Source organism: Excalfactoria chinensis, chromosome 3 (assembly GCF_039878825.1).
Source record: "Excalfactoria chinensis isolate bCotChi1 chromosome 3, bCotChi1.hap2, whole genome shotgun sequence".
Taxonomy (NCBI): Eukaryota; Metazoa; Chordata; class Aves; order Galliformes; family Phasianidae; genus Excalfactoria; species Excalfactoria chinensis.
The window spans coordinates 992,516-1,007,163 of record NC_092827.1 but is presented as its reverse complement, the minus strand read 5'-3'; the positions used below and the strand labels follow the sequence as shown (position 1 = coordinate 1,007,163).

Sequence of the window (14,648 nt, the reverse complement as noted above, 5' to 3'; positions counted from 1 at the left end):
TCCCAAACCCTGCATATGAGTTCACCAACACCCACCTGAACGTGACTCATTACATAAAGCTCTCAATATTTTAGCAAAGCTGATAAGAAAATATTCCAGCATTAAGAACAAATAGTAATAATTTTAAATAGCAAATACCCTGAAGGGACCTTTCCCAGGAACCGTTTCCCACCCGCCCCAATTCCATGAGATAACCCTCCAGGCTGCACAGGGTACAGTACGACCACGAGAAGTTGATCCCATAATTTTTCCAGAGCTACTTTTAGGGAGAAAAGTACCTTGCCAGCTTTAGAGAGCAGGCTGTAACTGCGGGCTTACGTGGTCTGGAAAGAACATGAATCAGTTTAGTTCTGTCATTTACAACTGACCAGTATAGCTGGATGTTTTGGAGCTCCAGATTTCAACTGCAGCAAACACAGGCCCACCTTTCACCCAGCTGGTCCCGTGCCAGGCACGTCCTCCCATCCCACCAAGGGCATTTGTGCTCCCAAGCACCCAGAGTATAGATGGGAAAATAACCCCGACTGCTATAAAAATTATTAGACAGCATCCGCATTACAGGCAGCGGCATTTCAGGCCGTTCAGAAAGACTTGTTACTTCAGTTGGAGTTCTGTTTATTTTGGTTTTGTTGTTCCTATGAACTTTTCAGAGCAGGAAATAAATAGTCACTGAATTGAGGAATATTTGGAGCTTGCAAGTTCCTGGGTACGAGCAGAATAGCATCTAATCCCACAAGAAAAACAGGACACATGCACAGCCTCTACCTGACCACGCTGCTTTCACTGTGCAGCCTCCGTATGTCCAGTGTGTCCTCATGCTGTCAAATCATGAAGCTGATGTACAGCTCCAGAAAAACAATGCAAATGCTGAAGGCTGCAACAGGCAGAAGAACCTGAGGGGGAAGGAAAAGCAAGGAATGCCCAAATTGCACTAAATACTTCTCACAGAAACTCTGCAGTCATTTCAAAGACTGGTGTCGGGCCCCATATCAAACACATACATATATAAGAGCTGCTTTTAGTACCTCAGATCCACACAGAGCTGCAATGCCAGCATCCCGCACCACCCTGTCAGTCAAGTCATCAAGACCATCAAGTCCAATTGCAGGATGGTTTCATCCTGCCCTAACTCCAACAACCCACCACTAAATCACATCCCCGAGCATGATTTATCCCATCCCCAGGGCTGCCCAAGACCATGGATGGGGCCCTGAGTAGCCTGAGCTGCTGGGTGGCAACCAGTCCATGGCAGGGCTTGGATCTGAATGGGCTTTAAGGTCCCTTCCAACACAAGTCATCCTATGATCGTGGGGCTCAATTAGTTACGATTATCACTACAGCATATAACTTAGATGGGCTCTCTGATGCAGAACAGTTTGTAGGTGTTTGTAGCTGAAATACTGTATTGCACAGGTATGAATCACAGCAAAGTATTTGAGATTGATTACACAATAAAACTTAAATGCTACAGAAAGCGAGTTATCAGAATGAGTCTCAGAGCATGAGCAGCGTCCTACAGCTGCAGGACAGAGTGCCCAGTAAGTTAATGCTCCCAATAAGTCAACGCTTCAAAGTACTGGGATTCTGTGGTGGGGTTTTGGTAGTGAGGGGCTGCAGGGGAGGCCTCGGTGAGCAGAGCTCAGCACTGCCCGCTGTCAGAGCAGAGCCGAGTCCAGCAGGAAGCCAGTCCTTGTGATAAAGGTTCTTAGATGTTATTTCTCAGAAGCAGCTGCCAGAGAAGGGCATTCGACAGGATTCCTAGACAGCAGCCATAGAGCCTATGAGTCACAGAGTGCTGAAGGACACTGCTAATGCAGCTTCTCATTTCCTATTTGTAGATGCACGTGCAGCACATTGTATGGGAATAACACTCATCCCATTCACAAAGCAGAACGAAACAAAGCAGGCAGAGGTTCCACAGCACAAGTCACAGCCTGCTTCAAGGGGCAGCGCCTGATAACGTTATCACATCTGCAGACAGCCTTAAAAGGTAGAAAAACTGAAAGTAAAAGAAAGCAACAGCGAGTGTACCAAGAAGGCAGGATGAAGCCTGCATTCCATTCCACCCTTGGAGCGGTGACTTCATCTTTACTAGGGTGACTTTCCACCGAGGCCAGGCTCGAATACTAAGATTAGACTAAAAAGAAGCGTGCCACCCTCTAAATATAATGATGACTCAACACCTAGAGGCTTCAGTGATGTAATACAGCCAAAAAGATCCTGACTTCCCAACGTGGATTTTCAAAGTGAAGGCAAAAGGAACAGATCTTGCCCTGCAGAAACACAGCCTGCTTCCTGGAGCGTCCTCCTGAATTAGCTTGTGAGCAGCATCACACACGTGGCAGCAGACACACTGGCTCCACTTTGTTTAACAGGCACACCAAACAGACAGACCCATTTCAATTGTATGCTGTGGTGTCAGAAAGCATCAGTAAGAAGTTTCAGTTCCAGAACTAACATGTAAAGTTAAAGGCAACACAGCAGACCACTGAGCTGCCCAGTGCCTCTTACTGCACTATAAACATAGCAAACTTTCAAGCTACTCTTGTTAAGAGAGCTGAACGCAAGAACAAAGGGGAAAAAACGTCTTCCTCCAGACAGCTGGAGTTCTCTCAGAGCATCATCCTTGGACCAATTGTCCAGCACTCATCTGAGATAACCTTAAACCCTCTTCCAGACTCAAGTTCAATACCCTGAAGCAAGAAAATCAAAAGAAGTCCAATTTAGCATTCTGTATGAAAAGCCAGGAGCCATCCGACAGCTAACAGTGAAAACGTAAGGTGAAAGAATCCTCATTAGAGCAGCATGGTGCCCAGGCCCACGTCCATTCAGCTTCTGGAGATCTCCAAGGAGGAGACTGCCCAGCCTCTCTGGTACCTGTGCCAGTGTTCCATCACCTAACTGTGCCGTACAGAACAGCTTCCAATGGGACGGGAGCTTCCTGTGTGCCACTTCGTGCCTGGAGGAATGATACAGTGACATTACAGAAGTTTCAGAAAGGAGTTGCACTTAAACAAGATATGAGAAAAGCACAGGAGAAGTGTTAGCATCTGGAAAGCCCGACAGCAATTAACTGCTCAAACAAACGTATTTCCATGCTCAGGAGCAGAGTCGTGCCCTTGGGCTCCTCACCCCAACCGCTCTGTCTGTTCAGATAAGAGCAGCAGCACCTCTCAGTCGCTCACATTATCAGCCAGAAATAACAGCACAGCTCTGCCACACCTCGCCAACACAAGGAGTCGTGTCAGCTTCTTTCCAAGAGATGCATGATGAACTCCAGGATTTAGGAGGGATTTCATTCTTGAAATACTTCAGAATCAGACTTCTAAGACCCAAGCAAGGCAGTGCTGTACACTCCAACACAAAAACCTGCTCCTTTCATTATGCAGGAGAGAAAGGAAGAAGACAGCGATGGGGGCACAGTCAAAACGGATCCCAGCTCTGCAACAGCCCTGTTAATTAAACTCTCCAGGCCTTTGTTTTGCAGTATCTAACCAAGAAGCACAGTATTTTCTAATCACAGTGCGTAGAATGTATCATGAGGTACAGATAACCAGTAGTCATCTGGCAATCTAAATATCTCCACTCTCCTCTGCTGCTGCTTAAAGGAGGCAGAAGTCCCTCTCATGCAGCTTCCCCTCTGTTCATGCTGAGACCTGAAGGTGCCAACCAGGACATTCTCTGTGAAGCATGTGGCCTTTAGCTGTGAGAATTCCTCTTCACAGACGGGAGATCCAAACTCAGGCTCCCTATAGCTGTCTGGTAGGCAAGAAGAAGACTTCCTAAGCAGCACTGCACAACCACACAGTACTGCTGCAAGAGGCAGCACAGAGATGAAGCAAAACAGCTGATCCACTGTGCAGGGCTACGTGCAGCCACGTTTTTCCTCAAGGCTGTTACAAGCCTATACCCAAGCACAAACCAGAACCTACCTTAGATCTGATACTAGTTAATTGCCTTTAAATTACAACACTTAATGTACTTACTAAAGATGATTATTTCAAAGTAAGTGTCTTAGATACACACTAAAAGCTTCAACTTGACAGCTCCTTTGACACATCAGGTAGCAGAACTTAAAAGCTGTCAGAATTCTTCACGTTAATCCTGCTGTATGCCAGAGCTGCTCACAAGGGTATATATTTAAACTTTGTTTATGCAGCAAGTTCACAGGCCAAACCAAAATCACCATTTACACTCACTTGCAGCTTCTGAACCAAATACATCTCTGCTGCCCTCCTACAGGATGCCACAAAGGCAAAGATAACACTGCAACAACCTCACCCTCCACAGAAGGGATTAAAAACAAACCTACTGTGGATTATATTCTTTTCAGAGAACATTTTGCAGCAGTGAAAATATAGCGTACCACTATTTATTGGATCAATGCTTAATTGATGATATAACTCCTAGATGTATTGATTAATTGCGATTGAGAATGAAAAGTCGACAACATTTTTTTTACTGAAGTCAGGCATGCTGTTGTCCTGCAGCAACAGTTTATAACAGAAAGGATTACAAGTACAAATCAACCAGGAACACAAATATGTGTTCCAGAGGAATAATAAAAACCATAATCGACTCCGCAGGCCCTCAGACTTGATGAGAAATCTGGAGGTAATCCCATCTAGTTAAATATAGACCTCCAGGAGCAACTGCTTACCTGTCAGCAGAGCTGTTCAGTGCCTGGCATTGACCGTTCACAGCCACACACCGCACAGGATGCACCTCCACAGCCCAGCTGCTCTTAAGACAAATCCTTAAGTCCTGTAAGTCCACAGGGATTGCTCTCCCACATACTTACATAATCTCCCATTTCATTTTCTAACTAAGCCACCACCGGAACACAGCTCTCGAAAAGGGAAAGCTTTGAAGCAAGCAGAGAGAATCTGTGCAGAAGGAAGAGAAATTCCCTAGTTCTGGGCAGGCTCTTGTTGTCTCCCATTCAATATGTACTTTCACGGCCTCTGAATGCCAGAACTATGCGGGAAGATATTCCCAAACCCCAAAAATTACACCTAATGAACTTTAGAAATGTTGAAGCTATTTAGCAGTTTGTTATAACATTCCACAAATTAGCACGGTGTAAATGCAAGCTGATTATTAACAGAAGGGTTTAAAGGAAAAAGATTAACCACTTTCCCACACACACAAACTGAACTGCAGTTTGGGATTTTTCAGTGCACGAATACGATCACTTTGTTTAGTCCTGTGGTGTCTGAACATTACCCCCCTCTCATCTGTATTGCTCAAACATAAAGATAATATCATTATGGAAAACGAAGAGGTCTGAAAACATACCCCAAAGCACTGCAACGGCACAAGCACAGCCTCAACAGTTTGTTCAGTATCTTTGAATGATGGGACCCCTGAACGTCTAGATCCCGTTTCCTTTCATGTGATGGTCCTCCTGCCATAAGGAAGGCTCACCATCCATTCTGGCCATGCTTCAGTCTCACCAAATCTGCTCTGTAGCTTTATAAGCCAGTTCCAGCTGCAGCCCAGCTTCACTGCTGCAAGCTTGTCTCCAAATTGACTGTTCTGGATAAGAAACTTAAACAGCCTCAGACACACCTGTATCTATTAGCCCAGACTGATTCCATTAGACAATAATGCCCCCAGATGATCAGTTTTATTTTCCTGACATCTCCCTCAGGAAACATACCAGGCTTAGAAACCAGCCCTGAAGATGTATTGCAGGATGCAGGAGTTCTTCTGTCTGACTGGATGAAAACAATATGCACTTCTTCAAACGAAAAACAAAAAGCAACTGGGTTCTTTCAGACTAATTGCAAAGTCAGAAGATATTCTCATGCTCTTTAATGTGTTCCACTAGCGTACATTTAGGTCCTCCAGGTAAGATACATAACCTAAAGCACTTGAGAAGACACAGGAAGAGCAGTGTCCTGTTGCAGTGGTATGTGATCAGCAAGCAAGAGGAAATGTCCTTCATGTGTTTAACTTTGCCACCTCCATCACGACTGCAACTACAGTTGCTATAGAGACACATAGAGATGTGTACCCACATTTCAGTGTTCTGCAAACCTAAACTGCCAAAAACCCCAAACAGTGTTCACTATATTTGGCAAAAAGGCTTTTAGGCTCTCAAATGTTGTCGCCCACCTCAGAGAAAAGACACAAACAAAACCTCATGCAATCCAGCTTCTTTGCACACAACAGGTACAAGTATTGCTGGCTCCTCAAATCTGCAACAAACACAAGGATCACATAAATCACAGGCTTCTCTTACACTGCAAAGATGGAAACTGGCACTGTACCTTACTGTCCACGCTTTCAAACACAGACTGGTGAACATTACAAGCAAAGAGAGAATTCGGGAGGTCGTTGAAGTCAATGATTTCATGAAAATCTTCCTCTGTAAAGCATCGCTTCAAATCGCTGTCTCCGTTTATAGAGTAGAGCAAGAAGTGTCCTCCGTCCTCTGGGATGCAGCCATAGTGCCCGAGGCCTCGCATTCCAAACAAGTAGGAGTCTCCCCTCATCCCTAGCAGTATAAAGAAAAGAGACACAGTTACGCTACACTTCAAAACAGCACATACACGAGTACAGAAATCCGTACTTCAGGTCTTAATTTGAACACAACCAGAAACGAAGCCTGACTGGAGTTTCACTCTCCCTGTAAGAAAACAGCATGTTGTATTTGTGCTTAGGAGTCCTGTTTGGTCCAGGGAAGCCGAGCCAGAATTCTGAGCCTGCTCAGGAAAATAACACGCTGGATGAGAGTAACAGGAAAATCATACCCAACTTCAACACAAAGGAATAGCAACAACCCTACTTTCCGTAGTAATTCAGTAGTAGCTTTTATGGCATTGCAGCAATGCCATAAAAGCAGCACAACTGAGAAATGCGATTACGTTTCTGCCAGTTCCAGGACAGAATGTTGTATGCTGCTTTTCCATGTCCATTAGCAATTCCTTTCTTTGCACATTAATGTCACTGTGAAGCAAACAACAAGGTAAGCAAAAGGAAAAGATGACCTGTGTGATAATTCTCACCACCTGGCAGGAAAACCCTGCCAGCTGTGCAGCCCTTACTCCCAAATTCACCATAGCACAAAGACCGTTTGGAGGACATGGAAGGAAATGGCCAGTCCAGCAAGCAGTGTCCCTACCACTGATGCAAGAATAAACCCCTTAACAGCCAACGGGAGAGAAAGGAAATGTCCAAGTAATCACTGCTATCAACGCCGGTATTTACTGTAGATGCCACAGACAGTCCCCAGTCCAGCCATATTAAACAGCAGCTGTAACCTACAACCTCTCCCGAGCTCTAACAAGCTGACTGGAAGCAATGCAGAAGAATAATTATTTCCCTGCTATTGATGTCTCTTGCAGTAACAATACGCAGCCATTGACTGCTCTCCCCTCCTACCAGGAGTTGCAATGACACAAACACAGAGTGCTCGTCTGTTTCTGACTTGCCCTTCCCATACTGCATACTTGCTTTTCTCTATTAACAGTAGTAAATATTGTTTCAACTATGTTTTGCAGAACTGCTGTCTAAAATAAAGCTCTGCGCTTCACTTCGGCTGAATCTCAATAAAGCAATGTGAAATTACAGAGCTCATTTGCCATGCCCATGGCTTTCATCTAACCTCACTCCTGCCACAGCTCAGAAGTGACATCTGATGACTGAGCACATCCTTCTGTAACCTCACGTTCCAGAACTGCCAGAAATCATTAGTGCTGAAGCCTCGGGGCTAATGACAGAAGTCCTCAAGGAAACACACTGAAGTCATACTCAAAAGAGTCAGCTCAGAGCTGAGTCCACTTGTATTCTGCTCTCACAGCATGCAATGGAGCCCAATTGTGCAGCCTGTATTTGAGCAGCAGGGTTGGAAGGCACCTGCAGGGATCATGGAGCCCAAACCAAGAGCTCACATTAGAACAGTACAGGCCCTTTTCCACAGGTACACCGTCACATACCTGTTAGATGCTGAACAGCAGTACTTACAGTACATATGATTGTCAACCCAGTAGGTCACAGGATCTTAGCTGCACTTCTTTTCCAGATACCAAAAGTCACAGCTGACACCAGAACAGCTCCTGAGCCCTGCACTCCTTATATTTAATTTATGAGGGGGGGGTTAAAAGGAAAAGGATGCGGTGCTGTAAGGAAATAGGTGTCATATGAAAGCCTCAGGCTAATTATCTCTTTCCCAGTGTCACCCTGAGGACAGGCTCCTCGGCTCTCAGATACACAGCAGGATTTTTGCCAGCTCAGTTTGACGTGAGCACAACCACTCAGCTTATCTCAGGTTAGAAACTCAGTGGTGAGGATGGGCTCTGATTCCCAGCAAGCAAACAACCTGCAGCTGGTGAAGGCACTTCAGAGGCAGTGAGGGCATTTTATGGGCACGCTGGGTAAAAGCCTTCTTCCCCCACGTGCAAGCATTACGCTGGAAGAGCCCACTCTGCAGAGGGGCACTGAAAAGCAACCTTACACAGCAGACTGCAGAGGATAAAGACAGTACAAGCCAATGCTCAGAAGATGTAGGAAGCCCCAGCATGAATTAATACCCACTGGGCTTTTTAGTGATGAGGAGGACCTGACACAGAACCAGCAGGAGCAAAGCTTCCGTTTTGGCTTCTTTGCCAAACAGCTTTTTTCCTTCTGCAGGAGAAATATGATCATGTTTGCACTGTAAAGTACACAGAGATGTTACAGAGTAGGAATTGAGCAAAACCACAACAGCAAGCAGCTAAACAGAACTCTGAGTTACCACAATCCAGTGCTGGTTTGTAAAGCATCCGAGACAGCAACAGGGAAATAAGAATAAAATACAGCAGCTGATTCTGTCATACACAGGCATCAAAGTCCCACCTGAGCCTACAAGGTAATAAACCCTCAGCAACCAACTGATGACAACCAGTGAGGACAAGAGTACCTGAATCAACGGCGTGTGCTCTGCACTGACTGTCATAATAAAACAACACACGAGAAGTTGGTTTCAGCCAGCCAGAAGAAGGAATTCTTATTCATTATAAGTAGGATTAGGTCAGAGCTTCATGAGCCTTGAGGTGCCTTCCACCCCAAGCCATTCTGTGACGCTATGGTGCTGTGATGCCTATAACACAAGTCATAACTACACGTCCTTCACGAAGCCTACCAAACCCCTTAAGACTCAAGTGCTTTGTTGTTGGTGGTTCATACGCTCCCTTCAAGTACTGGATGCCCACACTGAGGTCTCCCCGCAGCCTTCTCTTCTCCAAGCTAAACCAGCCCAGTTCCCTCAGCCTTTCCTCATAGCAGAGCTGCTCCAGCCCTCTGACCATGCTTGCAATCTGGATTCCTCAGTCTTACTTCTAAATTTGGTATTGAATTTTGACCCCAACACCTCCTCTCAAAATACACCATGCAGGGCACCCCAACCACTGCAGCAATCACCCCATGGCAAACCAGCGCCCTGCGGGCCCTTCATGCAGCCTCCCTTGGACTCCTGCTCTGGGATTCAGGCACAGCCTGCATCACTTCACACCAGCAGCAGTGATTCCAGAATTTCTCCTCCCGTGACCAAGGAGTCCATAAGCTTGTAATTAGCAATAGCAATAAATACCAAGTGTGTGAGGTTTTCACCATCCCCTAACGCCTTTCAATGGGCCAGCTGCTTAAATATCACCACGCATGTATAGATTTACCATACATGTATTTATGGAAACTAAGGCGGCATTTCCTTGGTGACCATTTTCCTGTCCTAAGAGTTTTTAAAAGAACCCCTTTGGGACACCAAGAAACAGGCCCATAACTCTCCCCATTGCTAGGAGACTTTACTTTTATTGTTATTATTAAACACTGCTTGCCATGACAAACAACATGACTAAAAATAGAATAAAGCAAACAAACTGTTACAAATGCAAGCTTTAAATATAATCACTATAAACGAGAACTATTATTGAGTTCTGACTGCAAACCTGCAAGCAGCGAGCTGCAGGAATGGAGAGGAGCTGGGAAAAAGCAGAGAAGCGTGGTTAAAAATCAGTAAGTTCTACCCTAACTCCAAGAGATGGAAGAGAAACATTAACCCAATGGGCCCCTCTGCTAAGATCTTCCTGAATCAATTAGCTCTTACCTCAAATACTCACCAAAAGCAGAAGGGTTACCGGGCTGAGGGTTACCCTATGGGCAGAGCTCCTGCTGAAAGCAGTTGGGCCCACACAGACTTGGAGGAAGGCACAGAAGCCCAGCTAGCAACAACCCACTGAAATGTCACTCCATTCTGCTAAATGAGCACTGGAGATTGGTGTTACCGTCACACGGTGCTAATTCTTCACTGTAGATTTAAATGGAGACATCGTAATTAGAAAGCAGGATGGGAGCTCCTGTGACAGGCTTAATGAACTGCTGCAGTCTAAGTGCAGCACAGACCACGGCCACCCCTTCCCTTCATCTTCTCCCTGCACCCTGCCTGGCCCACAGCTACCCCCACAGTGCAGATGACTGCTGCAGTTCAGCTCCCTCTGGTTCAGCCCCACACCGAACAGTGCCAACCCCAGCATCCCGTCACAGAACGGGCAGAGTTAGGAGGAAGAGGATTTTTTTTTATGCTAACTGGTGCAAATCCCAAACGTTCTAATCCTTCCCATTGACATTAGAGCCGTATTAAATTTAGCTGAGCCTTTGTAACTATTTTTGGAGGCTTTTAACATCCAAAGGGACTATTCACTTCTATTCATCTGAAGCAGGCTGGCCAAATCAAGCTGTTCAAGACCTGCATGTTGCTCAACAGACTCAAGTGTGCCTCCCATGCCAGGGCTGCATCCTACGCCTAGAACCCAGCCAAGCACTCTGCATCTCCTGCCATGGAGGAAACAAGGCAGCAGACAGCTCCATGCTCAGCCCTGCTGACAGGACTGCAGCCCCCTGCCACAATGGAAGATGGTACCGGGGGAAACAAAGTCAGGTGTGAAGATTTTAGCATAGAGTCATGGGATGGCTTGGGCTGGAAGGGACCTCAAGGATCATGAAGCTCCAACCCCCTGCAACAAGCAGGGCCACCAAGCTCCACACTGAATACCAGCCCAGGCTGCCCAGGGCCCCATCCAACCTGGCCTTGAACACCTCCAGGGATGGACGGGGCATCCACAGCCTCTCTGGGCAGCTGTTCCAGCACCTCACCACTCTCACAGTAAAGAACTTCCCCCCGACATCCAACCTCAATCTGCCCTCCTCCAACTTCAAACCATTTCCCCTTGTCCTGCTGTTATCTGCCCTTTCAAAGAGTAGCGGGACTTCAGGTCAAGCAGCTGGGCTACAATTCATCAGACACTAAAGGTCCTGTGGTAGTATTAGTGTGTTCAAATAGAAGAATCCTCCCCAGACCCAAAGGAAACAGAGCGAGCTTTCTGCTTACCTTCACTCGGCCCTTGTACTGCTCTATTAAGTGATCCAACTGTAAAGTGGCACACAGCATTACAACACTGCTGGCCCTCAGCCAGACCTGTCAGCTCACACAGAGGGCAGTGTAACAGCCCTCCATACATACACCCCAATTCTCACCAAGACCTACTTCCTCTTCCCTGCAAGGAGAAAGAAAGAAGCCCTACGCATCAGAGCAACATGCAACTGGAGCTGTTCATGGCGTTTAGTGCTTAGAAGACTCTTGTGGACCTGGTTAGCGGGCATGGCTCTAGACAGCTGGACTAGATAACCACAGTGACCTTTATCCAACATTAATGATTCCATGAGTCAGACACCACGATGCCAACCAGTGTGACAAGAAGAGCCCAAGAACCGAGCTGTGGGCTGCTGCCTGTCAACAGAGCACACAACCTGCACAGCAGTGGGCTGCGAGCTGCTTGCTGTCACACTTAAAGACTCGACACAGGTGAGCAAGGAAGATGCACTTCTAACAGACGTTTTTCAGATAAAAAGAAAACCCAAAGGCCCACAGTGCTCATCCAGCTCCAACCCCCTGCTGTGTGCAGGTCACCAACCAGCAGCCCAGGCTGCCCAGAGCCACATCCAGCCTGGCCTTGAATGCCTGCAGGGATGGGGCATCCACAGCCTCCTTGGGCAACCTGTTCAGTGCGTCACCACCCTCTGGGGGAAAAACTTCTTCCTAAGATCCAACCTAAACCTGCCCTGTCTCGGTTTAAAAGCATTCCCCCTTGTCCTATCACTGCCCACCCTCGCAAGCAGCCGTTCCCCCTCCTGTCTATATGCTCACATATAACTAACTTACAGCGGTTAAAGCCCTAAGGACACGGACACAACAAACACCTGCACAACGCCAGGCAGAGCCTCTGGATGCGACTACAGAGCTTGGCAGAGGGCAGCACATCACCGAGCCGGCAGCTCCCTCGGAGGGGAGCAGGACTCCTCCAGGCAGCTCCTGCGGTCAGATAAGTTACCTGCCAGCAGCACGGGTAACGTACAGAACCAGGAAGCTCCGACACTTCATCCAACGAGGTGCCGCTTTCTGCTCGTTTTCTCCCCGCTCTCAGCCCTCCGCCAGCTCCCGGCTCCGCCGTTACACCCCGCGCAGCAGCGCAGCGCACCGACAGCGGCTGCGATCGCTGAAGCGGTTCTGAACGGACGGCACAGGACGGAGGTTCCGGCCCGATCCCTGCGGACAGGAGCCGCAGCCCCGGCCCCGACGCCGCCCGACCCCCCGAGCTGCCCCGTCGCCCCGCCGGACGGAACGGCCCGCAGCCCACAGCCGCCCCACGGCCGCGGGTATCGCCTCCCGGCACGGCGAGCGGGCAGGGCGCTTACATAACGCCAATGGGGTCGGCAGGGCAGAGCTGCGCGCCCCGCGGCGGCCGGGCGGCCCTCACCTACTGCGGCTGCCTCAACCGCCCCGCCGTCACCGCGCCGCTCCCGCCGAGAGCTGCCGCCCGCTGCCCGCGCCGCTGAGGCGAAGGTGGAGGAGGAGGCGGGAGGGAAAGCGCGGCCGACACCCAATCACCGAAGCGCTCCGCTTAACGGGCAGGCGGCGCCGCCAGTAAGAATGCGAGGAGAGAGCCGGCCCCGCCCCCCCGAGCTCTCTGGAGGCGCCCACCTCTGTCCGCCGCTTCTCGCCGCGCCTCGGACGGCGGGTGGGAGCGCGGGGTGGGGAACGGGACAGGGGGGGGAAAGTGACCGCAGGAGGGGAGTGAGGGGAGATGGATGGGGATATGGGATGGGTATGGGGTTAGGGATAGGGTATGGGGTGAGATGTGAGATGATATGTGTAGTATATATGTAGTATATATGGGATATATGAAGTGAGGATGGCGCGGGGAACCGTAAGATGAGACAGAAGTGAGGTAAGCAGTGAAGTGTTCTATGAGGAGGAGACCCCCAATAATATGGCATTTAGACACGGGGACGTAGTGCTGCACAGCTCAGGGTGAGGCCGGCTGGCAGAGCTGCTTGCAGTCGGTGGGTGCCGCTTTGGGCCCCAGTGCCGTGCAGCCTGAGTGGGCGCCCTGCACTGTGGGCATCTTCCTACGGCCCGAGCAGCCGCAGTGCCACAGTGTGGAGGAAGGTGCGATGATGGGGAGCACACGTACCCGAGGAGGTGACAAAACAGCTGCTGGTGGCACCATTGGAGCGGTGCTGCAGCCCTGAGCCCACGGGGCCCAGTGGGAGTTTGGTTACTGATATGGCACAGCGCGATCTTAGACAGCCTCGTCCCAACCACGAGCTGCTCGTTATCTTCAGCTGCACCCGCTGCTTATCTGCACATCTCATCTGGAAGCGAAAGCAGCCTCTCACGTGTACTGACGTGACCACGGTGGATTTCAGCACAGCAGAAGAGCTGTGAGCAGAAGCTGGGTTCTGACCAGCAGCACTAAGTGGCTCCTGCAGCCCCCCGAGAGCCAGGACTTCTCAGAAGAAACGAGGAGCTGATGCCACAAAAGGAGCAGATTTTCTAGGAGTGCTCCTCATACATCCCAAATCCTTTGGCCAGATACGGATTGTGATTTCTTGCAAGTAGTCGAGTCCAGAGATGAGAGTGGCTAAAGCAAGTAAAAGCAACACTGACTATGTCAGCATCATTGCACCCTTGGTTGTTTCTGTTCCTCTTTTCGAATATAAAAACACAGTTGGATCCATCCAGCTCTGCCTTGTCTCAGCAGCCAAGGCTGGCTGCTTAATGGGACACTGTAAAAATAGACCACGTTCCTATTTACCTTAGCATTTTCCAGCAGCTAATGAGCTAGAGACTTGAGGCTTGTACAGAGTGGAACCAATGCTGCCAGAGGTCCTGCCCTCTCCGAACTGCTCTTTGCTCTTTCTGTGCCCAGCCTTTGGTATAGCCCAGCTGTTTCCGAGCATCTCCAGAGTGAGACAGAGGTGGAATGGGAGGCTGTGCTTTAAGGCAACCAGAACAGGAACAAAGACTCAGCATTTTCCATCCGCTTCTGAGAGTGCCTGAAAATAAAAAGGGCTTTTGGATTTGACTTTGCAAAAATTCCATATCCAGCATCAAGTCCAACCAACAGACCTGTATTATCCTACAGCCAGCCCTTGGTTTTGAAGGCAACAAAATATTATGTTCCAATTTCTGCTGGAAGAGTAATTTTAACAGAGAGATGATTTCTTTTTTAGCCTGAATGCATGAGAGATCAAGGGAAAAATGAGTTTGACTTGTAAAACAATCTCCAACTCAAGAAAGAAAAGAAAAGGAAAGGAAAAATGAAAGA

At 48.4% G+C, this 14,648-nt stretch overlaps 1 protein-coding gene across 3 annotated transcripts in view; it reads right to left on the bottom strand.

Annotated features, from left to right (window-relative positions):
• The window catches only part of RCAN2 (regulator of calcineurin 2), a 57,529-nt gene extending 44,648 nt beyond the window's left edge, over window positions 1–12,881 (bottom strand). Inside the window, exons 1-2 of one of the 3 annotated variants that reach the window (XM_072331924.1) lie at window positions 12,795–12,881; window positions 6,276–6,502 (exon numbers count right to left, since the gene is read on the bottom strand). In XM_072331924.1, the coding sequence (XP_072188025.1) occupies window positions 6,276–6,500 (225 nt within the window). In that variant the 5' untranslated portion in view covers window positions 6,501–6,502; window positions 12,795–12,881. Of the gene's footprint in view, window positions 1–6,275; window positions 6,503–12,372; window positions 12,624–12,732; window positions 12,753–12,794 lie in introns of those variants that run through there. The other 2 variants (XM_072331925.1, XM_072331923.1) reach the window with 2 other exon arrangements.
• Between the last annotated feature and the right edge of the window lie 1,767 nt (window positions 12,882–14,648).